Source organism: Mirounga angustirostris, unplaced genomic scaffold (genome assembly GCF_029215605.1).
Source record: "Mirounga angustirostris isolate CCGP_5_RB_7025 unplaced genomic scaffold, mMirAng1.0.hap1 SCAF_10, whole genome shotgun sequence".
In the NCBI taxonomy this organism is placed as follows: Eukaryota; Metazoa; Chordata; class Mammalia; order Carnivora; family Phocidae; genus Mirounga; species Mirounga angustirostris.
This window is the reverse complement of record NW_026991718.1, coordinates 4047256-4074921: the sequence shown is the minus strand read 5'-3', so window position 1 is coordinate 4074921 and position 27666 is coordinate 4047256. Positions and strand designations below refer to the sequence as shown.

General features: G+C 43.1%; 1 protein-coding gene across 4 annotated transcripts in view; it reads right to left on the bottom strand.

Moving 5' to 3' along the window:
• The window catches only part of NOL10 (nucleolar protein 10), a 96281-nt gene that overhangs the window by 46472 nt on the left and 22143 nt on the right, over positions 1-27666 (bottom strand). For all 4 annotated transcript variants that reach the window (XR_010405392.1, XM_045884077.3, XM_045884078.3 and 1 more), the window contains 3 exons: positions 26894-27043; positions 24275-24341; positions 17511-17563 (listed from right to left, as the gene is read on the bottom strand). Coding sequence is in view for 3 of the 4 variants with exons in the window: in XM_045884077.3 (XP_045740033.1) it covers positions 17511-17563; positions 24275-24341; positions 26894-27043 (270 nt within the window). In the remaining variant the exon portion in view is untranslated. The remainder of the gene's footprint in view (positions 1-17510; positions 17564-24274; positions 24342-26893; positions 27044-27666) is intronic.

The following is a 27666-nucleotide window of genomic DNA, read 5'->3' as shown; positions in this document are numbered from 1 at the left end:
AATGTGGTCTAATCGTACAAGGAAATGTCATTCAGCAACAAAAAGGAATGAAGTACCGATTCATAACATAACACAGATGAACCCTGAAGACATTAAGTAAAAAAGCCAAACAGAAAAGGCCACATATTATACAACTCCATTTTTGTGAAATGTCCAGAATAGGCAAAACCAGAGAAACAGAAGTAGGTTAGCAACTGCCAGGGGGTGGGGATGGGGGAATGAGAGGTTGGGGAGTGACTAGTATGGGGCTTCCTTTTGGTGTGATATAAAGTGAAATTAGATAATGGTGTTTACTACACAAAACTCTGTCAGACGTGGATACAGCAGTGAATACAACAAACAAGGATCTCTATACTGAACTGTATACTTTAAAAGGGTTATAACTTTATGGCTTGTGAATTATATCTCGAAAAAGCTGTTATTTTAAAAAATCTAATGAAGGATCACCCATTGCATTAGGTTATTATGCCTCTTTAGTTTCCTTTAATCTAGAAGAGTTCCCCTGCCTTTCAGGATGTTTATACTTTCTGAGTTCAGGCCAGCTGATTTGCAGAGGTCTTGACATCTTACAGGCTGTTTCTCAGAATTAGATTCAGTTAAACATTTCTAACAAGAATGCACAGGTGATGTGTGCCAAAACATTTTTTTTTTTTTAAAGATTTTATTTATTTATTTGACGGAGAGAGCACAAATAGAGCGGCAGGCAGAGGGAGAGGGAGAAGCAGACTCCCTGCTGAGCAGGGACCCCGACGCGGGGCTTGATCCCAGGACCCTGGGATCATGACCTGAGCCGAAGGCAGACGCTTAACCATCTGAGCCACCCAGGTGCCCCAATTTTTTTTTTTTTTTTTAAGAGACAGAAAGAGGAGGGGGTGGAGAGGGACAGAGGGAGAGAGAGAGAATCTCAGGCAGTCTCCACTCCTGCAGCATGGAGCCCAACATGGGGCTTGATCTCAAAGCTCTGAGATCATGACCTGAACCGAAATCAAGAGTCAGACGCTTAACCGACTTAACCCACCCAGGCGCCCCCAAAACAACTCTTACTGCTGTTTCTACATCAAGCATTTGGCTTTGCATGATTGATATTTGTAATGTCATGTATTTATAGTATTTATTTTCATGTATTTTTCACTTCTTTTTTCTTTGATTTTTGGATTTGGGGTATAAAATGAGTTTCCAGGAAAGAGGGCCCAATAAGGGTTTGTCTGGGGACCATATTCCAGGAGCCAACGAGGCTACACTGGGCTACGGAAGGAGAGACCAGAAAGATGCAAGGAATACTTATCACACTCCCTCGCCCTCCTCCCCAGCCACAGAAATAAGTTGGAGAGATGAGTAAAACTGAAGATGGGGACATGCTTCAGTTATTTTCACAAGGAACTGATATCGTGAAATTACCCTTTGCCAAACTTAGGCAAAAAGACCATGCCTACAGATAGACTATCCTGTCTCCTGATTTTACCAAATAAAAAGACATACAAAAGCATTCCACTCCTTTTCTTTTTTTAAATGAGTAGTATTTATTTGAAGTGCCAGAATGTCAAGAAAGCTTCTGAGACACCAAAGCGACGAGTTTTTAAAAACCAGACACATATATATCCCCTGGAAGTGTACTGACTTTGAGCTTGGTGGCATTTAGAACATGTAAGCTTAGTGAAAACCAAATCTTTCTGCTAAATTTAAGAACAGAATTACACTCAAATGTACCATTGCAATCGAAGAGAGCAAAAATTTTATTCTAAACCATGAAATTCTTTCATAAAACAAATCTCTTAAATTTCTCTCTTAAGCATTCTAAACTGCATTATATTTAATCTCAGCAATTCTAATTTAAGGTGGAAAGAAAAGCTTTACATTTCTTTCTCCTTTTCATGAAATGACAAGCGATGCCCTAAATTCTCAAGAGAAAGGAAAGAATATCTTAATATGGTCCCTGACTTCTTCAAAGTCCACTGCTAGTTACACAGGAGCACCTGCTCCTTCTAGGGGCCCCCCGCTGCGTCTGACCCGGACAGCCTGGTCTTGCACCCACGTCACCATTTTATGTTCACGGTCATGCTACACTTGAAATCCCAGGTCGGCTTCCTAGAGCTCACATCCAGAGTCTGCAGTGACAGTGAGTGCAAGCAGTGTCAACGTCAGCCTCGATGTCCTGCACTTCCCACCTCTTCCTCTCCCAATTTCCTCACCACGCTAAAAATGTTCAACCTTGACAGCTCCGTCTGCGCGCGCACACACACACATACACACGTGCCCCATGGGTGCTGAAGGCACGAGGCCAATTTTACCATATGAGAATGTATTTATCTTTTGGGTCCCACACCTGGCTGATGAGCACTCTCCCAGACCTTGTTTTGTCACTTGAGTCCTGCCAAGGGTCACACAGACGGCTGTCGTGTGTTATCCTGGTTACCACATCAGTAGTTTCCTGCTTCCATCCCACTTCCTTGCAGGCAAAAGAATTTATTTTTATTTTTTTCAGCACATTCTTAGGCTTTCCAATTCTTAATTCTGAAGTCTGTGTAAAAACTAACGGCATGTTAATATTTAAAAATAGCCAGCGATGGAAACTTGGCAGAAACAAAGGAAGAGTAAATGTTTTAAAATCATATGTGAGATTAAGAGTCTCAAGAAACAAACTGAGGGTTGCTGGAGTGGAGGGGGGTGGGAGGGATGGGGCGGCTGGGTGATAGACATTGGGGAAGATATGTGCTATGGTGAGTGCTGTGAATTGTGTAAGACTGATGAATCACAGACCTGTACCTCTGAAACAAGTAATACATTATCTGTTACTAAAAATAAATAAATAAAATAAAATGATATGTGCAATTTTCCTCAAGGTTATACACCTCAACAGTGCTATTCCAAGAGGATCAAAAAATATTTTGCCACCATTTAGCAATTACTGTTTATCTACAAGTGCCATACACAGAACTAGGAAATCCTGAGGAAGACATTTCCAATTCAAGCAAAATGAGATTCCCCGTATATCCCTCAAAAAAGCTGAAGGAGAACATTATACCGGCAGAGCAAAGAAGAGTGAAGGAACCCAATATAGACTCATAATTGAGTAACATGTGACCAAGCATTAAGTATTTAAGTAACTTTCTACAATCCTACGTAGAAAGTTTATTTTGGAGTTTAAGTATGTGTATTTCCCACCAAGATGAAGAACAGGAGTCCCATACAACACATGACAATATTAAAGGTCCTATCAAGATCTATGCTATGGTGGGAGGGTGTGTACAGAGCATTAATCTTAGTGAAGTCAGGACAGATTCTAAAAACTTCATGTAAAACCTAACTATCTGCAAAAAGAAGAGAGCTTTATAAGAAAAACCCTATACATAATGAAATCTTTAAACTCAGAATGAAAGGAAAGCTCTGTGGTTTGGTAGCAGGGAGTGAGGAGAGGTAAAATAGGACCTTGTGTTTTTTGTCTTTGTGGGCTTGACTACATAGTCTGTGTTGGCTAGTTTTTAGTCTGAGTATTTTGGAGGGACTGGGTCATTAAACAAATACTCAGTAGGCATTTTTCATGTGCCTGCCTTAAAGCCTGAGTTATCAAAGACATTTTCAGACATGGGCATTGCCACTTCTGAGCTTACTGTTACGTAAAGGAACACAGTACAGTTGCTAAGGGACTTCTATACAAGATCTTAAAGGAGCACATAAAGGAGTCATTTTTCTGTAGATGGGAGGCTCAGAGGCAGTACTGACGTCTGAGTTGAATTTTGAAGGACTTGTAGGATTTAGCCAGTGAAAAGGTGGAAGGAAGGGTGATGGAATCAGGGAGCTCTTTCTACATGCAGTGAATTGAGAAGACCCTAGGTTTTCCAGGGGCAAGAGATAAACAAAACCAGGGAGGTATTGGGGCTTAAATCTAAACCTTTTGTATCATGCTAAAGTCTTTGCTTTTGATTTTAAGTAGAGTGGCATGCCTTTAAAGGGTTTTATTCAAGGGAATGGGATCAGTCCTTTGTGTATCAGATTATTCAGCTTTTAAAGGGGAGTGGCTTTGGAAACAGGCTAGGACGGCTTGTGATTAATTAGGAAAAGTCATGAGGGCTCCATCTAAGCCAGTGGCAGTGGGTGGTGAAGGAAGAGACAGATAGATATAAGTGATATTAAGGAGGTACATCCTTAAAGCTTGGTGATCCTTGGGAGTAGAGACTAAGGGAGGTAGGGGAACCGAATGGACAGTGGTACCACTCAATGCTAACTTCAGTTTTAGAAAGGTCAAACTGTCTTGAAGTTCTTTCTCCCGTGTGTGTGAATTAAAACTCTGGAGCTTCAGGCTTGAGTACAAGAGGACTTTCTGGGCAGTGAAACTATTCTGTATGATCCATAACAGTGGATACACGTCATACGGTGGATACATGTCATTAGACATTTGTCAAAACCCACAGAATGGACAACACCAAGAGTGAATCCAAACAACTTTGGATAATAATGATGTGTCAGTGTAGGCTTATCCATTGTAACAAACGTACCAGTCTGGTACAAGATGTTGACAACGGAGGACAGTGCATTGTGTGTGAATGTGTGTATGGAGTATGTGGGAACTCTCTGTACTTTCCACTCAATTTGGCTGTGAATTTTAAACTGTTCTAAAAAGTAAAGTCAATTATGAATGAATGATACAACCATGTTGCAGATACACAAGAAAGGCAGCTCTAATCTTTCTTTCAATATGCCTCACCATTGTTTACACATGATTTGTTTCCAACCAAGAATAATGTTCTGTTCTTCAAGCAGGTCAATACACAGCCTAAAGATATGAGCCAATGTGAAGATCAAATATTCATTTCCATTTAACAATTTTTAACCACCACCTTCAGGAGCAATATAAAGTGCTGGTAGTATAAACCAATCCTACCTCTGCTTCCCCCCACAATTGAAAATACTGAAGCAAAGAGATAAGTAGATGGTGGTTCACTCTATTTCTCTCCTCTTTTATGCATATTTGAAATTTTTCCATAATAAAATTTTCAAAACCAAGTGTCAATATTATCTATTCCGTCATGTCAGCATGTATTCTGTGAGAGCCTGTTAGCTAGCAAACGCCACAACATAAAGTAAACACACAAAAGTCCTGCCCTTGCAGAGCTCACACACGAGAACACGTATCAGAAGACAGACAAACTTTCTTGGGATTTGAGAACACTGAGTCTAAGTAAGGACTGTGCGAGTCCCAGAACTTTGATTTCTGTATACGTCAAGCCTTTTGAACGAATGTAGCCCCCAATTCTTGCCTATTTGTATAACTTACCTTCTATTTTTAAGGAGAAAACACGCCAAAAACTCAGAGTAGGTAATGGGCATATTAACCAAAGAAACTGCCACATGATTCAAGTGGTCAGGCATACTCAGAAGCTGAAAACAATCCCTGGTTGTGGACACTCGATTCTGTCACCACTACCTACATGACCACACCAACAGGACACGGGAATACTCGATTTACTTCCAACTCCATCTTGTCCAGAAGAAGCACGGTAAAGACATCAAACCAGTAAACATCAAGATGTCCTAACAGCCAGAGAGCTGGGAGACAAGTCTTTTGGTCTATATGTGATTCAAACTGAGTAACTAGCACCTGAATAGGAAGTTGTCATTTATTTTCAAGAAAATGGGGCATGCCAGACAAGTAACCGTTTAAGCAAAACCAAACACCATCTGACATATTAACATAATAAAGCATATGTAACATGTGCATCAAATATTTCCATATGAAAATGACAGGCATCTTACCTAGCCAGAACGAAAATTAACTTCTGAAAATGTGACGGGATGCTCAGAAAGTTGCTTCCTGAGTGTTGCACATGAAGGCTTTCTGTAGGTCTGCCATTCTTATGACCTAATAAGTTGTCATCAGAAATGGAAATGGAGAGGATTTCCATTGTTGGGAAAAATGCCTCACATACTATGTTGCTGCCTGAAAATGTTTAGATTAAAATAGGAAGCGCACATTTCCTCTTGGTAAAGATGCAAACAACTTGTTTGTATTACAACACTTTATTAGCCACGTGACTGTTGCCTTCACTTCCCATTTCAGAGTGATGAACGTATAACTGACAAATTACAAACAGCACGCCATGCCTTCTAAAACAATTTCATGCATAAAATAAAATTCAGTTACAACAGGTTTGCTGTGAGCTTGGGTTGGAAAGGAAACACACACACACACACACACACACACAGCATCTGCTCTGCATTCTTTTCCTTTTGTTCATCAGGAAAAGGTAATTAAAATACACAGGATTTGGATCCAACTCTTCCACTAACCTGTAAGTGCCTCACATTTTTTTTCTCCATAAGATTAAGTCCTTCACTTTTTATAAGATATCTTATCCTTCTAGATCTTAAAGCCTTATTAGCTTTATCTTTGAAATGCTTTCCTTGGAGAACAAAATTAAGCGTATGTCCCATTTGCATTATTATGAATCAAGACATCTGAAAAATATGCATCTTTGGTCTGAAACCTGAACTCAGTTTACAATGAACTGTGTTTTTTCTTCAAATTTGTCGTTTTCTTCCTTGCAGAAGCTCTGAAAGTTCCATCCTCCTCCCTTTTCCTGTACTCTCAGTCACAGACATTCTCCCCTGCAGTCCGACACCCCACCACCTCCTCTACCTCATGCAGGTGCTTTCCTCCGTGACCTTACTCTTTCCCTACACCCTAAAAACATGCCTTCTCTAGATGTGAATGACGACACAACTCCTGAACTCTCTTCCGAGCTTGCTCCGACCCTCAGCCTGTAAAATATTTCTCAGGGAACATTCCCACATTAAGAGCCCCCAGATCACCCCTTCGCTGGATCTCCTTGTCCTCCATCCCATTCACAGGTGGCGTCACTGCCAACATTCTGCTGGACATTCACCCCTCGGATTTATAGCGGGAGAGAACTCCCGGGTCTCTTTTTCAGAGGCTGCCGCTAAGCCTCTTATACAGAGATCAGGCTCTAAAGTCAAGCAAGTATAACCAAAATTAAATTTGAAAATCCCTTTGGGATAGCCTTCAGGGTGTGAAAGAGCACATTTTCCTCAGTGTCGGAACAGGGCAGAAACACTGGGTGACTTACATCTAGTGGCCTTGTCATGCCAAAAAAAAAAAAACCCAACTCTTAAAATGATCAGGATTGCACTCAGTGTGGCAACACCATGAGAGATACGAGGGGAAACAGCTTTGGAAGAAAACAACAGATCCAACAGCCCTTTTCTAGTGGCATTCCTCATCTCGACCATGTAACACAAGAACTAATGGACTACTTTCTCTCTTCTCCTAGGAATGACACATATCTAGGACCTTCCTTCATGCAGAGGAGAGAAGGTAACTGATCACATACAGTGGACCCTTCAGGAATTAGGACTGAAGTCTCCTATTGGGAAAGGCTCTCTCCCTTCCCCACCCAGTTCAGTCCAGGACATGTGCCACTGCGTGTAAGGGCCACCACGTAACTGTCACTGTGTGCTCCATCACTCTAGCCCCCAGCACCCTGAAGGACTTCTATTTATACTTATGTAAGCCAGGTGAACTTAATTATGGACTGTGCTATAAATTTAGTCCATGGCCACTAAGATATTCCCAAATGCAAAGAAAATATACCAAAATATTAGCAAGAATGTCTTTGACTAGTGAGACTGATTGGGTTTTTCCATCTTTTTTCTGATATTTAAATATTTTTAAAAATAGCTATAGCTTTTTTTAAAAAGATTTTATTTATTTATTTGAGAGAGAGAGAAAGAGCATGCACACGGGCAGAGGAAGAGGGACAAGCAGACTCCTTGCTGAGTGCAGAGCCCAACACGGGGCTTGATCTCACAACCTTGAGATCAGAACTGAGCCAAAACCAAGAGTCAAGACGCTCAACCAACTGAGCCATCCAGGTGCCCCAGCTATATATTACTTTTATGTTCACACACAAAACCCACTTTTTAACTACTCTCCAAGAGTCTATAATGACACAGGGAAATGTTAATTAACTGGGGGAAAAGCAAGATATGAAACCACATAATATTTCAGATTAAAACAATGGAAAAAATACAGCAGAATGTTAATATGTTTGTCTTTGGGCAGTGGAGGGATGCTGGATTTTTCTCCTGCTTCTCTTTATTTGCCATTTTCTATAAAGAGCATGCTCTGATGATACAATGGAGGGAAATGGACTTCAGTTTTAAAAATCAGATTTCTTATTTTAGCAACCAGATTTCATCACTGCTTTCTCTTTCAATAGTTAACAGCCAAACTAATGGCATTCGACTGCTCTTTCTCAACCTGGCATCTTATGTGATCTGTTACAGACCGGACAATACCAAGTCCTATTTCCGAAATCATTTTCCTAGTTCATACTTACAATTTTACCACAAACTTTTCAGTATATCTCTGTTTTGCTCAAAGTACATTCCTTCCAAAAGCTACATCAAGAGATCTCACATCTGGGAATCTCCATGTGCACATAATGCCAAATATTCTCTGTCACTGGACTCCTTGAATTTTGCTACTGTAAGAAAGTGTAAGAGTCATGATCAGCTGAGCATCCCCAATGTGCCTGGCACATGATACGTGATCGAATAAATACGTCTATTCCTGATGAGAGCATTCTTCTTCCATAGTTCAAGAAACTAAGGCTCAGGCGGGATAAGTAACCCACTCAAGGTCTCAAACTTTGTAAGTGATGAAGCTGGTATTCAAACTCAGGTTAGATTAATTACCAAATCTCAGTTGTCACCACTCTGCAACGTGGACTGAAGAAATGCCTTCGAGATCCAGCTCTGCCCAGCAACCTGTCATCTGACCTTGAACAAATAACTTGATTCCTCAGCTATAAATTAAGGAGCTGGACGAGATGACTTTTAAGTTCCCTTCCTTCTCTACTCTTCTATGCTTCAAAAGCGTCCCCCGTTCCCTCACAGCACACTGAAAATTCCTTTCGCGAGGAAACATAGAGGAGACAATTCAGCAACTGCTTGTCCAGCTTATGTTCTGTCTCGGACATCCTTTGCATGCTAGCAAATTCCCCAGGGGGATAGTTTTCTTCGCATCTGGCACTACCTCCCTAAACCAAGAGAGTATGTTGCTACTGGCATTATGAAACAGGAATTTCTAACAAAATTACTTCTAACAGCTCTCTGCCTAAATGAGCATTCTAGCTGAAAATGTGTCTTGTCACTTTTAGGACTGAACACGGACACTAGTGTATTCAGGGCCATTCACCACACACCAGTTGGCCAGAGAGATCTCACATCTGGGAATCTCCAAATATCAAAGGAGTGGAACCAAAAGGGCTTTCAGTTCTGGCTTTGAACTGAAATGGATCAACTGGACCAATCATGGTCTAGATTCAAACCCACATCTCAGCAGCACGCACAGCACTTCCAGCAACTCCTGCTTAAAAGCACAGGGACGCACAGGGAGAAAAACGAAGGCATAATTTCCAATCTTTAAAACAGAGGAAAAGCCGACCTTTGCACAAATTTCAAAAAGCGTCCAACAAAAGCTAAATGCCCGTACTTTCATATTTTCCTTTTGTACTCTTCTAGGAAAGAGTTTATCCTCTTAACAGCATCACTATTAAATCTTCTGGACAAGGTATTATTTTATAAATCTGTCAGCACTCCCAAATACAAAGATTGCATCACTCCAAGATGTTCTGATCTGGCTGATTAGAATGTACAGTCAGAGCAGAGGAACTGATCTTTATCCTACCGCATAAAAATCACACTCTGGCACTTATGAGCCACGTTCTCCACTTTTGTGATTCAGTAGTGGTAGCAGAAAAAGGCAAATGCAAAATTCTAATTTGGTATAATAGCTAAAAATTAACACTGCCAACCAGCCATCGTGGAAGCTGACAGTCATTATCTAAGATTCTCCAAATCACAGTCATCACTCTCACACATAATTGTTTTATTAATTTTTCCACACATATTAATTGAATGCCTACAGTGTAACAGGCATTGCTTTAGGTGCTAGAGGTCTAACACTGAAAAAGCCAAAACATGATCCCGAATCCATGTTTTATATTTATAAATTTTATTTTTATATTATTTATATCATGATGAGGAAATACGTAAATTTTTAAGTAGATAAATAAGTGAAGGAAGATACTGTACTTTCATGGAAAACTATGCATGGTCTGCAACAGGGGCTGGCAAACTTTTTCTTGAAGGGCCAGTACATATTACAGGGTCTGTGGGCCATCGGGTCTCTGTGACAATTATTCAACTCTGCCATTTTAGTCAAAAAGCTGCCAAGGTCAATACAGACATGAATGGGTATGCTGTGTTCTAATAAAATGGTTTATAAAAACAGGTGCTGGTGTTTAGTTTGCCAAACCCCTGATCTACAGCACACCCTTTGAGATGATCGGATTCTGATTTTATGGAATTTATTTTACAATTCTGTAAATGCAGGCAACTGGTAGCAATGCAAAATACTGTCTATGGACATGCACAGGAATTCTGTCCTGCACACGTAACCCTCCATGCCTTTGAAAAAGCCGATTTGTGTCCATTTGCACATGCCCAATTCCACAGAACTTTACTGCATGTAAATATGTGCCTTTTTAGACTTCTTCTTTGATCTGGTATAGCTGTGTCTGGTTCCCTCATTTAATTAACAGGCTAAATAAAAATTTTAACACATTCAGGGCGCCTGGGTGGCTCAGTTGGTTAAGCGTCTGACTCTTGATTTTGGCTCCAGTTATGATTTCAGGGTCGTGAGATCCAGCCCCGTGTCAGGCTCCGTGCTGGACATGGAGCCTGCTTGAGATTCTCTCTCTCCCTCTGTGCCCCACCCCCACCCCTGCTCACACTCTCAACCTAAGATAAATAATTTTAGCACATTTATTTTCTATCTATGTGAGAGTCATGATTTAACCGTTTTCTGAAATTATCCTTTAAGTTTTGGAGGTCTCACCAAGATGCACATTGGATTCACAAGAGAGAGCCAGGTAAACTCCACCACCTGAGAAGTGCACCTCACACTAGCTACTGAGGCCCAGCCCAGCTCTCCGCCTGACTCCCAGAGGTGAATGGGCGGGGGTGGGGGTGGGGGGTGGGAGGGGGCGGGCAGCAGAACTCTGCTGACTGTTTTTCTAATTTTAACTTTAATTTTCCTGTCTACTAATTTCATGTGTTGGTTTTGGTTCATCTATGTTACTCCCCCTTGGTGGCAGCTATCGTTGGGGATTTGGTTTCATTCTCTATTTGGTGATCTCTGTAAATGGATTAATGGGTTATAGAGATCTATTCTACAACGGGTGAGAGAAAATGGAGACTCTGGATTTCTGGCCTTTTTCTGCTTATAGGGCCTTTTAAATTATGAAAGGAGTTATGTTAAGCAAAGTGATAAGCCTCTGAAAGGTTTTAAGCAGTAGAGTGATATAATCCAATTTATGTTTCTTTTGTTTCTTATTTTTATATTTTATATCACTCTGGTGTTACATGGAAAATAGACTGCAAGAGAACTAACAGAAAAAGAAGAAAGAGCAGTTAAGAGGTAATCCAGATGAAGGGCAGGAGCCACAACACGGGAACATGGCAGGATCTGAACCAAACCAGAAAGAGAGTCAACGGGACAGATGGAGAAGGAGGCATGACGTGGAAGGGGGAAGGGAATGAGGCTGGCTTCTATGCTCTGGGTCTAGGTAACTGGGTGGATGGTGAGTCCTCTGCTGAAACGGGAACACGTGGAAGGTGTGGGGTAAGGGTCGGGAGCTGGGATCGAGAATTCCACTGCGGACCTATCAAATATAATGTGCCTATTAGATCTCCAGGTGGAGAACCCAAATAGGTTAGTGGATACATAACTGTAGCTCAGAGAAGGAAAGACTAGAGACGGAAAGTTGGAAGTTATCAGCATTCAGGTGTCATAGAAAGCCTATGGACAGACAAGCTCCTGAGGGAAAGAATATAAATAAAAGCAACAAGGACTAACATTTGAAGGTCAAGAGGAGAGAGGTGAGGCTCAAGCCCTGGACCACACACAGAAGGAGCAACCAAAGAAGGCTGAGAAGGGCCAGCTGGACATTAGGAGGAAAACCCAAGAGAATATGGTGTTCTAGAAGCGTTTCAAAGAGGTCTGGTTGGCTGTGTCATGTGCTATTTAGAGATAAAGTTAAGTGATCTGTATGTGAGATCCATGTCAAGGAAGCAAGGGCACTTGATCGTTCGTACAGCTGACTCTCCAGAAAAGCAGCACTTTCTTGGTTGACCAAAATTCTCTCTGCTGTCTGCTTTGTTTCTAGAGATTATAAATTATGGAACAAATCCGTCATTCACCATTTTGCCCCCAGGTATATGCTGTGATTATGAGACAGAAAGGAGACCAAGTCTTTAACCCTAAACTTTAAGATTAAAACAGGGAAGGTAACATCTACATAGAAAGGAGACCTAAAATATCTATATAAAATGGAGAGTGATAATTGGGGCCTGATCCCCCAATGATATTCCTCTGTCACTGCACCTGGTCCTCTCCTCCACAGCACTTAGCTACACACTTGTTTACCACCACCCTCCCCTAGATTGTGAACTCACAAAGGCAGGGTAGGAAGACAGTTGCATTCACCGACACATTCCTGCATCCAAGCACATGCTCAGTATATTATTGCTGAATAAACAGAAGCACCAGTCTCCTCCATTTACTTTTATAACACAGGAAAAGACAAAAAGGCCAACAGAAAAAAGAGCAAAGGAGTCACCCACCTAAGAATTTTAAGCACTTACTTTTCAGACACTGTCAAGTCTAACAATATAACTTATTTACAATTTGGATAACCAATAAAAATATGTTGTCTTCTTAAGAGGTGAAGGTAAGGAGCAATTGTTAGGAAGCACTCTCTGGCTATGTTCCTAAGTCTTCTGAAAAATTATGCCAAAGCACCCCAGAGCAGTAATATCTGAAATCCTGGACTTAAAAAAAAAAGATGCCGTATCGGAGAGTGGCCACATAGCAATGAACAAGTATCCAGAAATGCCTCTGTACCAATCTAACAGAGTGACTGAGTTCAGAACTAGACTAACAAATTCAATCTGCCACAGACAGAGCAGGCAAAATCATTTGTACCGAAGTTTCTTTGTTTTGGTCACACAAGTCTATCAAGCAGAAAATACTGAGAAAATTCCAGTACCCATTTTTAATCCTCTGCTGGAGCAACCACCCAATGCACCCAAACGCAAGCATCCATATGGTGACTAGAAAGTTTTCATGCCACTTCCTAAGAGTAACTTCCAAATGCTACAACTGATTTCAAAAGCACTGACCCCCCCCAAAACCAGGCAATACTCACTGACAGTGTGCCTCCCTGAGGACCACAGCACGGACGTTTGACCCAAACCAGTGACTAAGGCCCTATGAAGACAGGAGCAATGAACCCAGTGATAGTATTAGATGTCCGAGGCTCTACCACAGGCCTTTCAGGATTGGTGATAACTCAATGAAGTGAAGAGACTTACACTCATTCTTTAGTTTGAGCCTTTTATTATATTTCACAACTAAAAAATGTTTTATTTCCCTTGGCTTTTCATGCCTTTGTGAAGATGTGTGTGTGTGTGTTTTTATAATTAAATGAAGCAAGTATTCTTGAGCGTTTATGCTTCTTAACACCTAGTTATCTCTATTTGCAAAGACAGAGTTTTATGGGTTTTATGCATTATGCTGGCTGAGTTCCAGTGCTATTTCCCAACAGAAACAAAAGTGCTAGGGCAGGTTAAATATAATCCTTTATGTTTTTATTTGAATATTGTTTTTATTTGTAATATTTCAAATTGTGGACTTATAATATTCGAAATCCTGCCCCATTTTCAGGTACTTTGGCTCCAAAAATACTTTCCAAATTTAAAACATACCTTCAAATAGTGAATGTTAAAATATTTAATGCTTGGCTGATTTTTTATGAATAATAAAAACATTTCAATAAAACAATAGTTGTCTTTTTTCCTAAGAAAGTGCTTTAAAATACTTAACTACCAATATTGACTATTGGGTTCAGTGACACTGCATATAATCTTTATAGTGGCTTAAATTACATGTTTTATTTTTTTGTTTGTTTTGGGGTTTTTTTTTTTTGAGGGCTTCTGAGCGGGAGAGGGAGAGGGGGAGAGAGACTCTCAAGCAGCCTCTAAGCCCAGTACGGAGCCCAATGTGGGGCTCAGATCTCATGACCCTGAGATTATGACCTGAGCCAAAATCAAGAGTCAGACACTTAACCGACAGAGTCACCCAGGTGCCCCTGCATGTTCTAAAAATAGATCTTTAATTGACTTTTATTCTTCTAAATCAAATAGCTTCCTAAACAAATAATGATGCATTTTCCTTTTACATTTTTCCTCAAGGTTACACATCCATACATATTATCAAGCGTGCAATCAACTCTCCAGTCGTGAGGGGTTTCGGGAGCTCCTGGCACACTGGGGGCTTGGAACTCAGGGTCATCTCCAACAGAAACAATATTAACCCACACTGGCTGGGTTTTGAGTTGGGTGCCACAGAACACTTGGACTCCTTCTAGAATCCACACAGTTGCCAAAGGTTTAATCATAAAAAAACTACCCTAAGATTAAATTACATTGCAGAGGAAAACCAAACCTAAAAAACTATTCCTGGCATTGGTGTCAGAAGCTGCAGTTGAATTAGACAGTGGAATTTAAAATGCGAACAAACAGGCAAAATAACACTTCCTGGTCTCTGAGAGGGGGAAAAAAAAAGGAGTGTACTGAAAAAAACAGGGAAAGGGCTGGAGAAAACCCACCTAGCCATGAAAGACTAGTCAGTTATGGGGTTCCGTACACGGCAAAGTGTATACATCAGGAATTACATCTGATCTATAAAAACTTCAAGTATTCAAGAAAATGGTATCAGAGACACAAAACTTAAAGAACATTAAGCGGCCTTCCTTTTTTAGTACAGGCCCAAAGCAGGGGGAAAAAGAGCTTTCATACCTGATTTATAAGATGTTAAAACAAATCACAATGCAAACCTCCTAAATTTGGCACGAATTGTATATTAAAAACACACTTCCCCAGTTTTATAGGCCTCAAACAAACCGCTGTGCCAAATATCAGCTTGGTAAGTTTGATAAAATCTTATGAAAAATGGCAGGCTTTCAGACCCCTGGGCTCTCTCCTTGCTCTGAATGAGTCTTACAAAAGAACAGGTTCCAAGTAAAGGCGAGGGCACTGTAAAAGCTCATGCAGCTCAGGGTAAAAAGGCAGGTCAGGAAGGAGCACTGAGTACAAGTCCCAGCACAGTGCTAAGCTGGGCAAGGACGCCAGGCCCCCACTGCCGCCACATGCAGCCACCTGGGAGCCGCCCTGTGGGCTTTCTTCACAGCCCTGCTTAACTCCAAGCTACAAAGCAGAAACTAAAAAGGTCTTCTAAGATAGGCTAACATGTGCCACGAAAGCAGTTTCTCACCACCTGGCCAGCACCAGCCCTTATCATTCATGTTGATTAAAGTCCCTATTACTTGGAACAAAAAAAAGCCCACCCCAAGAGCCAGAGAGAGTGAGAAATGAATAATGGGTCTCCTACAGGTCAAGATGATATAAATGTCACAAGCCAGGCAATGGAAACGAATGCAGATAACCGGGGGGATGGGTGACAGAGGGGAAAGGGACCGAGAGTGCGCTCGTGGGGAGCACAGAGCGATGGACGGAAGTGCTGCTCCCCGTCCCGCACACCTACAATGTCACACCGTGTGCTAATGACATGGCAATTAATATGAAAGCGAAACAACAGAGACAACTAAAAATGTGTTGGGTACTTTTAATGCCTTTCTGAAGTTAACTGAAGAAACCAGGGACAAATTTGTATACAAAATACGACTTCACACCAGTAACATCACAACTGAAAAATACTACATCCCAGTATTAATAGTGTTTTTAATACTATCAAGGGGAAATGGGTGGTTTCTATTTCCTTATACTTTGTAAAACACTTGGAATAAATAGAAACATGATACATTGTTCGTCTAATCAATGTTGTGTGCTTATTCCTTTTAAAGATCATTTTATAAAATGTAGAAAAGGATGCCAAAGAGATAATAATTTTTACTATTCCCTGCCCTCTTCCTCCTCGTCCACCTGTTCCCCAAGCAGAAAAAGGGCTGCAGTCTCTGGTCCCTCCTCTCTCTTACTCCCCGTGTCCCATCATCCCCGTGTCCCATCAGCGGCCAAGTCTATCTTCCAATCCTGTCCCCACTGCCACCTGTGGAGCACAGACGGGGGAGGTGGCCCTAGCACACAAGCACTCAGGATGGCCCCTCCTGGCTCCACCACACGCAGCTCTGGGCTCTGAGGCCTGTGGTTCCTTATCCTCTTAGCGGGCCTCCTGATGCGGCCCTCCGTGCCCTTAAACCAGCCCCTTCCACTGGTTGGTTCTCTTCTCTTTTTCTCTTTCCTCCCATGACAGCCCTCCTCATGCTGGACTTGAACTGCCTCCTTTCTTCACTCCCTGCCAGGGAACTCCTTTGAGGAAAGGGGCAGTGTTCTTTCTACACACCATCGCCCTGCCGGCATTCAGTATCGGACCTGACTCACAGTTGATGCAATCAAGAAGACGGACAAACTGACAGCAATACGGAAGCAGTATCGGAGAGGCTGGGGAAAATGGAACAAGTGACAACTTAGAAAAACATGAAAGTTTGCTGCTAGAATGGTCTTTGTTTCACTAACAACCAAAAGAAGTATCTCAAAGTGCTTTCAACAACTTACAAGTTTCCTGAAACCACAGAGAGTCGACATCCACCAGAACACTTTTTTGGGGAAATACACCATTAAGCTATTTCAAAAGGACAATCGTAAATATGAAGAACCTTCCCAACTGGAGGCTGACAGCAGCTACAGAGTTTACCTGCCCCAAGTCTTGCTCTGCAACACGCCTCACCCCCACCCTCTTCTCCCCAAATCTCAGAAAGGGAGCTGTTTACCGGCCGAAAAGTAATCTAGTGCCGACTCTGTCCTACGTGGTTTTCGGTTTAGGAGATCCTACATCCCCATGTCTTTTTCTTCCTGTAATCTAAAAGGTAAAGGTAGGGAAGCTTCTGTCATATGCAAGAAAATTCTTGAAGGAAGATTAAAAGGCCAGGCCAGTGACTGCAGGCCACCACTGACCAGGCCCATCTGAGAGTTTCCTCAGGCAGAACTTACTTGTAAGAGAAACAAGATGACTGAAGGGCACCAGGATGTTGGTTTAGAATCAGACCTCCTGATCACTAACAGCTTAAAGCTCAAGATTCTGAAATACTTGGAAACAAAAACCAAATGTAAATCTGAAGAACAAAAACTAATTCCTAATGTGTATTTTAATGTGACAGGAAGCAGTTTCCCATAAAAGAATGGTGAGGCATTATTTTCCTAGCTCCAGGAAGCAAAGTGAAACTACAAGTGAGTCCACTATGTTTAATTTACCCAACCGCATGCAGACACAAAGGCCTTCAATACAACCAGTTTAAAAATAAACTGTCTTTGCTTATCCTATTTTTACCATAACTACTATTCGTATTACTTACCGGAATGTAATAGATGCCCATCTTGGGGGTTTCGCTGGCAGTAAGAAGCATCCCTAAAAATAAATACAATGAAAAAGTAAACACATGGGGAAGAAAAAGGTGCCCTTTTCCATTTGTTTTACACTTGGAAATGTTCTAGGTGCTCAGAAGACGGCACATGACAGAAGAGCTGGGCCTGGAGGCCGGGCACCCTAGGAATCAGGTCATGCTGATCCTCCTAGATGGGGCACCTTAAGTATCATGAAGACCAGCTTCCCCACCTGCAAAATGCTCAAGCTGTACTAGCCAAGTAAATAAGCAGTTTCTGCTATGTGCTCAGGTCTACATCAAGTTTGCGATTATCCTTAAGGGGGAGAGTCTGACACTTCAGACACATAAAACGTAGTTCGGGTGCAATATTTATAATAATAATAATAATGATAATAATGAAGAAGTTAAGAAAAAAAGGCTTCTTTCTGTTAATCAGGAATCAAAGAACCAAGGCAAAGCAACTCCCACAAAATGTCACAGCAAAGTAGTTCCTAAGGTTTGCATTAAGCTTCACACCTGAATTGCAAACAAAACGACGGACTTAAGGGGACCGCTATCGCTGTAGCTACACCAGGCAAGACCCATACAGCATCTAACAGCCCTTACTCTACCCAACTAATTCACTAGCAAGGGGATTTGAACAGACTCAACAAACAGATCCGCATTTTAGGAAAGCAGAACTGAAGTATGGGGAAAGTTCCTGGCATTCGGTGAAGGCATCCCCATAACCACAGGACAAACAGCACCCAGTGACCCCATGATTCTGTTCCAGTTTTGTTCTCTGCTCTCTGCCGCATCTGCAACCTTCTCCTCCCCACAAGCCTCCCGAAGCAGCGCCAGTCTTCCCAGCCCCTGTTCCAGAATGACGCACTTTCCATACAACTGAAATCAGCAACCGTCTGGGGAGTTCTTTACAACTTACTAAGCGCCTTCACAGATATTACCTTGGTGAACATGCAACAAGTCTCTGAAATAAGAAATAACAACATCCTCATTTTACAGATAAAAAAAAAAGTTCAAAGGGACCGAGTGCCCTGTCACAAGCTAGAGGATTTTAGAGGCAAACCTTCTCCTACACTCTTTAGACACGATGAAAGAGGTCGTTGTGGGGACTGAGGAGACAGATTACAACCAAAAAAAGGTTCTTGCCAAAGATATTCTCTAAGCCTGGCTTCACTGGCTCGACTCTGAACACGGATCATTCAACAATGACATTCCGCAAGGAAACGCAATCACACCAACCCAACAAACCAGAGAGAAGCCTCTCATCTAATTACCCCCAAAGAACCCAGACTAGACAAAGCAGGCTGTTTTCACAACGGAATAGGATCTCACTTGACCATATATAAACAATGACACAAGCTGACCTCCTACCGAACTAAAGTGGGGAAGGTCAGGACTGAAACCAATTATGAATGAGAAAGAAAAACAGGCAACCTCACAAAGCCCAAGAACAAAAAGCCGAAAAAAATTAAATCCATTAAATCAGTAAAAGTTAGTTCAGCAGAAGTTAAGATGATCACAGGCAAGAGAGGAGAAGAGTGTGAGGCACTGTGCCAGGAACTTTACTTTCAGATAACAGTGTGGCCTCAGAAAGTTAGATGATTTGCTCAAGGTCACCACACAGCTAAGAAGGAGAGAAGCTGATATTCCACCGATTCCAAAGCCCGTGGAACGCAGGACTCTCCAACCACAATCACAACTAAGAAAAAATGAAAAGGCTTCTTGCAAATAATAAAAAATTTCAGAAGTACAAGTATAAACACCATACAACAAGAAGAAAAATGTTAATATAATGTCAACTGGAAAGCAAAAGACAACTGTACATGTAGCATGAGGACCACGACTAAAAACATATGAACACAAGATGAATACAAGAATTCTCTTGTGGAAACAGTAACAGTACTTGGGAAGAGATGGTGGAATTATGAATGGTTTTTCCTCCCCAGTTTCCTTCATAGTGATGCTTATTATAGTTTCTTTTTTTTTTTTTAAGATTTATTTATTTGACAGGGGGGTGGGAGGGGAGAGGCGCACAAGCAGGGGGAGTGGGAGAGGGAGAAGCAAGCTCCCGGCTGAGCAGGGAGCCTGATGCAGGGCTCGATCCCAGGACCCCGGGATCATGACCCGATCCGAAGGCAGACGCTTAACCGACTGAGCCACCCAGGCGCCCTACTTATTATATTTCAACAATGACACTACCAATTTTGAAAGTGCCTAGAGTCAGAAGAACCCGCCACCTTGAGTCTGATATCCGCCGTTGCGAGTGCTACCCATTGTGCTGTGTGGCCTCACGGGACAGCCACAGAGAATCGGATGGGATAGCAGGGCCCTCCCAGGAAGCGTGCACACATCGATTCTCACCTGCATGTGCTGCAGGGGCTAAAGGATCCACTGAGGCTCAGAGTTCAAAATCCGAAACGGTGCTCTCTGCCAGTGCTACTGAGTCCACTCCCAGGGCCGGTGTGCAAACTGGGCCCCAGCCCGGCGGGAAGCGTAGGAACAGAAGGGAAGAATTTAGAAACCCGTGTAGCCTTGTGACATTGTCTTTTCCTCGTAATTCATTTTTATTACGTTTAGGAAAGTATCGGGCTGCCACGGGTTGGAAACTCCAACATGAAGGAAAGACAAGATCTCAGTCCTTCAGACATGCGCGCACCAGACGCCAGCAGCGGTCACGGCCGTGAACAGTGCGGGGCAGACAGCCTGTGCGTTCAGGACCGCGCCCGAGAGGAGGACCCCCCCCATGTCGGCGTGGAGCGTGTGGCCTTCCCCCTCCCAGTGCAGGCAGTCTCCGGAGGCTGGATGGCAGCTGAGGCCCACACGGGTACATGACAGGACCACTCGGCCTCCATCTGGGCTTTCTGGGCAGAAAGCGGAGACGCTGGAGCCAGGCGGAATGAGCAACACAAGCAGGACGGAGGAAGGAGCAGGGAAAGCGGCACCATTTCTCAATATTCTGAGCCACCTCCGTATTAGAGAAACAGGACAAAACAGTAATCGTGATTCAGCTTTAATTACTTCAAAATGAGTAAGTGAGAAGATAAAGACAGAAGAAAGTGTTAGCTTTTCTAAAATATGATTAAGCTCACGATGATTAAGCACAAAGCAGCAAGAGCAGCGTTAAAGGGAAAGGAGCAGAGCGACGGAAAGTAGCGAAGTGCGTGAATCAAGCCTGCTCACATCCAAACCCCAAGGCGGCAGCCGGGCTACCTGTCCTACTGTGCCTGCCAGCTCAGGAAATAAATTATTTGGCTATTTTTTGTGTTTGATTCACTTCTTGTAAGTTATATGACAGTCAACTCGCTCTTCTGTCCAAAACATCACTCTTAACATTTTTACCTCTCAGAAAAGTGTACTTTGGAATGAAAAGACCTCGTGATCTCCCTAACCCAAGGATTATGAAAACCAGCCACACAAATCCAGGGTGAGGGACATTCTCTGAGACTACCGACCTGATCCTGGAAAAGTCCATGTCATGAAGAAGGCCAAAAAAAAAAAAAAAAAAAAGACGGGTGTCGGGGACACAGCTGTTACAATTAAAAGAAACTAAACATGGCCACACCTCGAAGTAACACACAGTCCTGAATACAGCCTGGTTCCAAACAACAGGCTATGAAAGCCATCTGGGGGACAATGGGGAATGCGAGAATGGACTGGATGTCTACTAAGGAACTAGAGTTATTAGGTGGGCTGGCGGTATGCGGACTCCTAGAGGAACGTCCCTGCTCCAACAAGACGGACGCGGCATGCCCGCAGCCAACTTCAATATCTTGCAGCTCAGCAGCATCCTACACTGGGCAAGATCCCCAAGTCTGGGCCGGCACCGTGCGACAGGAATACTATGCAAGGCACACGTGGGATTTCATGTTTTCTAGTAGACACATTTAAAAAAAAATTTTTTTTTTTTAAAGATTTTATTTATTCATTTGAGAGAGAATGAGATAGAGCATGAAAGCGGGGAGCATCAGAGGGAGAAGCAGACCCCCCGCTGAGCAGGGAGCCTGATGCGGGACTCGATCCCGGGACTCCAGGATCATGACCTGAGCCGAAGGCAGTCGCTTAACCAACTGAGCCACCCAGGCGCCCTAAAAAAAATTTTTTTTAAACAGGTAAAATGAATTTTAATATATCTTATTAACCCAGTATGTCTGAAATATTTTCACATAAAAAAATTAAAGATCTATTTCACTTTTTTTTTTTTTTTTTAAGAAAGAGAGCAAGCCCACATGTGTACAGGCACATGCACGCGAGTAGGGGGAGGGCCAGGGAGGGACAGAAGGAAAGGCAGAGAGAAAATCCTAAGCAGGCTCCACGCCCAGCATGGAGCCAGATGCAGGGCTCGATCTCACGACCCTGAGATCAGGACCTGAGCTGAAATCAAGAGTCAGAGGCTTAACTGATGGAGCCACCCAGGCGCCCCTATTTCACATTATTTTTCAACCAGTACAATGTCTTTGAAATCTGGTATCCTACATATAGAGCACATCTCAGCCCAGATGAGGTGCACTGCCAGTTCTCAGGGGCCACAAGCAGCCACAAGGCTTCCTGCTCTCAGCACCAGCTGCCCCTTCAAACTCTCCCCTTCAATCCAGCGAAACCTGCTCACCACCCTTGTTTCGACTTCAATCCCACCTGGTTTTACTCACCTTCGCATGCAGCTCAGACCCCATTTCAGACCGTCTAAGACTCTCTAACTGGGACCCCACCATCCTCATCTGCAGTTTATTCCTGAAACCGTCAGAGTTTGACTTCACCCCTGCTACTGCCGTGAAATCCTCTTAATGATCACAGATACACAGCTGATCACAAAAATGCAGTTTCCCATCTTTCTTGGGAGAGCAGCACGGAACTAGAAAGGGCAAGGGCTCCAGAACCAGGAAAGGCTGGCTCTAGCCGAGGCCCGGCCACACACCCACTGGGCGACCAACTCCAGCCCAATTACCCAACTGGTCCCCCCTTCCTAAGATGGAAGAGACTGGCAGACAGACAAGAAAGAAAAACCCGTGTGCACCACTAACTACCCAGGGCTCTGGAAAGACGAATGATACGTGGTTATCACCGTGCCCAGCAGCACAGGAGCACAGGAACTTCTTCCTTCCTTCCTGCCTCAACCTCGGCGGCCCTCACACGCGCTGAGCAGCGCCCGCCCGCCCGCCCGCTCGCACCGTAGCTTCTGCCCTACTTCAAACACTGTCACTTCCCTTACTGGTGTCCTGTCCGTTCCTGTTAGGTTTCTCAGCTGGCTCTTGCTTCTCATTCCCCCTCTAAATGGACTCAGGTGCTGCTCTCCACACTTCCCCATGGTGATCTCACACGCTCCCACTTCTCCCGAAACCACCTCAGCTTACACGTCTGCAAACGCTGTAAGTGCAGACCTGCTTCTCTCGAGACCACACTTCGTCCCATGCACTAGACCTGGCTCCCACTGCAAGGCGGTGGGTCGGGGCAGGGCCTCCCGAGCACTTGGCAAGCACATCACACACACACACACACACACACTTCTGGGCCCTCCCCGCAGACACTCTAGTCAGCCGGATCGGGGATCCGGCCAAGGGATCTGTAAAAAGCCTCCCTGGATGATACCGATGAGCAGTCAGGTGTGAGACCCTCTGCTAGACACTGTCACTGACCTACAGCCCTCCTGCTGTTCGAATGTTTAAACAAGAAAACAATCTCTCTCTCTCTCTCTAAATTTGCTCAGTCTCTTGTGTTCCCAATTGGCTCAGAGTATCCCTTCCTACTCATTTCAGTTCCACACCAATCTACTCTTTACATGATGGACAGAACTGTCTTCTGAAAGCAGTCTGAACAGCTCCTGACTACAGACTGAGCCCAAACCATTCAGCATGTGATTCCCGGACCTCTGCCGCCTTTGTTCGTGCAAGAGCCACCAGGGCTCATCAGAGCACATAAGGCTCCACCCCTTTCCCAAACAAGCCCCATGAATGGTACCCTATGGTACCTATTGTACCCTATCCTTCTTGCCCTTCCTACACTGCTCCCTCACGTGGATCATCTCATCTCCCCACCCCACCTACCAAATCTCACTCATCACTCCAAACACATGCAGACAAACATCTCCTCTGCGATCTCCCCAGTGGCGCTGGCTGAAACCCCTCGCTCTAACATGCTGTCAAAGTGCTGTTTGTACATAACAGAATTTTTCCTGCTTTGCCTTGTATCCCTCTATTAAAATTATCTGTGTACATCTATCCTCAGAATATAACACTGCTTGACAGCGGGGACTGTTCTGTACTTTTGTACCCCAAAATTCTTCACAGATTTGTCTTGAAGGTATCGTAAGTCTTGAAATAAATGATGCAAGCGGAATAGCATACAACATAGAAGACACCAAAACCCATGGCTTCATGAGCCTTGTGGATATCAGGCAATCCCAGCCTTCTCCAAATCCTTGACCTCAATTTCCACACACTATTACTAATCACATAAAAAGAGTGAAGAGCACACTAAAATAGCATCTCACCTGCCACCTGCCTATGTATTGTTGGTTTCTACTAATAGCTAGGCTGGCTAAGGACTGAGTCACTGAGACTGCCATTTTCTGAATCATCCATACCACTTCCTGCACTTGATTCTTCCAGTAAATATAATATCCAAGAATTGTCCTGACCAAGCCAAACCTCGTCTGAAGAAATGAAATGAGTTTAAAACCCCATAAAGCACAGCCTAGATTTCTCCCACTGAATGGCCTACCGCTACCTACTGCATACCTGAGTTGGGATAGAGGCAGACATCGTTAATGTCATGTTCTGGCTCCAAGGAAGTAAATATTTTTCCCTAAAAGAAAAAGCAAAAAGGAATTATTAAAATAGTTGAAGGAAGACAACTTTTAGCAATGTTGAGTAAAAAAAATAAACCAGAGATCTGACATAACCATATAACCATATACTGCTATGTCAAGAAATAACATCACCTAGTTCAAAGCACAGAATTTAAGTTTCAAAAATGGTACAGAATTCCTTTTATCAATTTATCAAATGCTTTCCCTTCAGAGATGGAGAAACGGGCCTATGGGGGAAAGGGGACTTATCCAAGGAAATACATAGTTTCATAGATAATGTTCCCAGAGCAGCAATGGGTAAAGCTTAAGATACAGTTGTACATCAACTTAGAAAAATTCTCCTAATCTGGAAGACACAGCCCGGTTAAACTTGTACTCAAAGAAAGCAGAGAATGGGAGATGGTTAACAGGGTCAGATGAGGATGAGATCTGCCACATCTAGATCACAAAGCTCTGAGGAAGGTCGAGGGACAGCATGGGTAGAAAATAACTCAGAAAACAAAATCCTGTAAACACACAACTTGCTAGTTACACAGGAAAGGCTGACACTTTTATATTCAATGTGGAGGTAGGGGAGAGAGGTGCTGTGTTTTAAAAAAGTGGACAGTAAAAAAAACAGGCAGAAGAGAAGACGGGAGGGGAAAAGGTGATGAGAAAGGTAAATACGGAGAGCAAGTCAAGCAAAAGCAAGCAATCTGGGTGTTGGTTGAGGGCGTATATAGTTATAGCAACAACACCAAAATAAAACGCACTGCAGCAACTACAGCAACGTAATTTCAAGAACGGATGCTGACAAAGCCGGTCAGCTCCTGCCTTTATTAACGCACCATCAGAGGGGCGCGTGGCACGTGGCGAAGCAGTGGGCTAGAGTCAGGGCCTGGGGAAGGCGCTTACCGCACGCTCAGCGAAAAGCTGCAGCCAAATTCTAATCCAAGACACAACAATGAAAGGCCAGTACTCTGGGAGTTACCCAAAAGAAAATTAAAAACACAAGGTACGGTCCAAGCAGCCAGGGACTCTGGGACATAGCCCAGTGTGACGGGGCTGCGGCAGCACCTCCGTGCCGAGCACACACGGCCCGGGAAAGACTGACGCTCGCTCCCCAGCAACTACCGCTCAGGCCGCTGGACCTTCCCCCTACCTCACCTCCAAAATGAATTAAAAAAAAAAAAAAAAGGAAGTAACACTTTCTACCTAAGACACTGACGTTTGTAATTAATTAAATACAAAGAACTCTTATAAGCATTTACTGTATGGGGCACCTGGGTGGCTCAGTCAGTTAAAGCGTCTGACTCTTGATTTCAGCTCAGGTCATGATCTCAGGGTTGTGAGATCGAGCCCCGCGTCGGGCTCCACGCTCGACAGGGAGTCTGCTTCAGCTTCTCTCTCCCTCTCCCTCTGCCCCTCACCCCACTTGCACTCTCTCTCTCTCTACATAAAGTCTTAAAAAAAAAAAAAAGCACTTGCTATACTGAGTTTTTCCCATTTTGTTGACAAAATGATCTTCACTCTCTCAAAATACCTTAGAGTTTTAAAACAAAATATGAATAGCGTAGGGTAGATGAAAACCAGAAATGCAGGCTTTTGTTACTTCTTAAATGACACTTGGAATTGAGGGGAAAGAACATCAAATATTCTTTTTTTTGAGAGCGAGAAAGAGAGCACACACGAGCAGGGGAGGGAGGGGCAGAGGGGGAGAGAGAGAGAGAGAGAGAGAGAGAGAAAAGCAGATGCCCTGATGAGCATGGAGCCCGATGCGGGGCTCAATCTCACGACCCTTGAGATCATGACCTGAGCTGAAATCAAGAGTCACACATTTAACTGACTGAGCCACCCAAGTGCCCCACATCAAATATTCTTAAGAAAATAATGTTTTTAAGAAAAACACTAAGAGGGATGCCTGGATGGCTCAGTTGTTAAACGTCTGCCTTCGGCTCAGGTCATGATCCCAGAGTCCTGGGATCAAGTCCCACGTTGGGCTCCCTGCTCGGCGGGGAGTCTGCTGCTCCCCCTGCTTGTGCTCTCTCTCCCTCTCTTTCTCTGACAAATAAATAAATAAAAATCTTTTAAAAAATTTTTAAAAAAGAAAAACACTAAGAAGTTATTGAAAGGGGTCATACCTAGAAGCCAAATTATTTGAGATGGGTTTTAAAAGGTATGAAATCGAGATACATAATAACATTGACATAGAAAGATAATTAGTAGCTCATAAAAACTTTCCCCAGGCTGTGAGAGAGCCTCAGGATCTAGGAGGTTCTCACGGAGCAATGTTTTTAAAACGTGGTTTACTCTCCTCCTAACTGAACATGTAAAAAGGCATGCCAGTTCTAGCAAACCAGGCCACCTTCTCCACAGGAAGAAAGCAGTCTTGACTATTTATCTACATACGAATATTACCTTTGCTGAAGTAAATGACTTCCAACTAAGCTCTCAGATAGGTACTAGGCCACTCTTTCTCAAAAGCCCACATAACTCAAACAAGGCAACAGAAAGAAAAGGAACATTAGGAAAATACACTAATAAGTAACTGCAACAAAAAAGTACATACTGAGTTCTTATTCCACATTTTGATGATGCGCGAGTCTGCAGACAAAATCAAATCTAGTGAATCCTGGAAATGGACTGACTTAATGGGCAGCCCATACTGGTGATCCTTAACCAGCAATGGTTTATCCGATCGAAGGTCATATAATAAAACCTAAAAGAAAGAAAACAAATTATTTCTGTTTAAACAAATTACTTTATCTTAAAAAGCAACTTTGAAAACTTAGAATAATGGCTGCCATTTGTTTTACTGCCTTTTTGTGAGCATAAGGAACACCTTACTCAGGGCACAAAGATTCTAAAGTCTGACAGCAAAACACTCTAGAAAAATCTCTTAAATTACCCTTAGAGTACATGGTTTTATGAACTTAACCGGAGAGTAATTTTTAGGCACACTAAGATTGAGAATGACTGAGCTACACTAAGAAAGGAACCAAAAGAAAAATCTGTAAGAGTGGGTGTCATTTGTGAACTAAAACAAATATACATACTGAGGATCTACTATGTACCAGGCACTGTCAGAGCAACTGACAGAAATAAGAATAACAGGCGTAATGAAGAGAATCTGGCAGATCTGAGCAGAGAGTGGTGGCAAGGTCATGACTGTTGGGTGGGGGGCAGTGGGGGCTTCTTCTGAGCCCTGTCACTAGGGGCAAGTGGCTGGAGAAGCTAGATCTCAGTCCCTGCTAAAAGATCCTCTGCAGACCACAATGACAGAAGTAGAAACTCCACTGGAAGTAGGCGCTCAGACCTGTTCTAGAGGAGAACAAACTTACA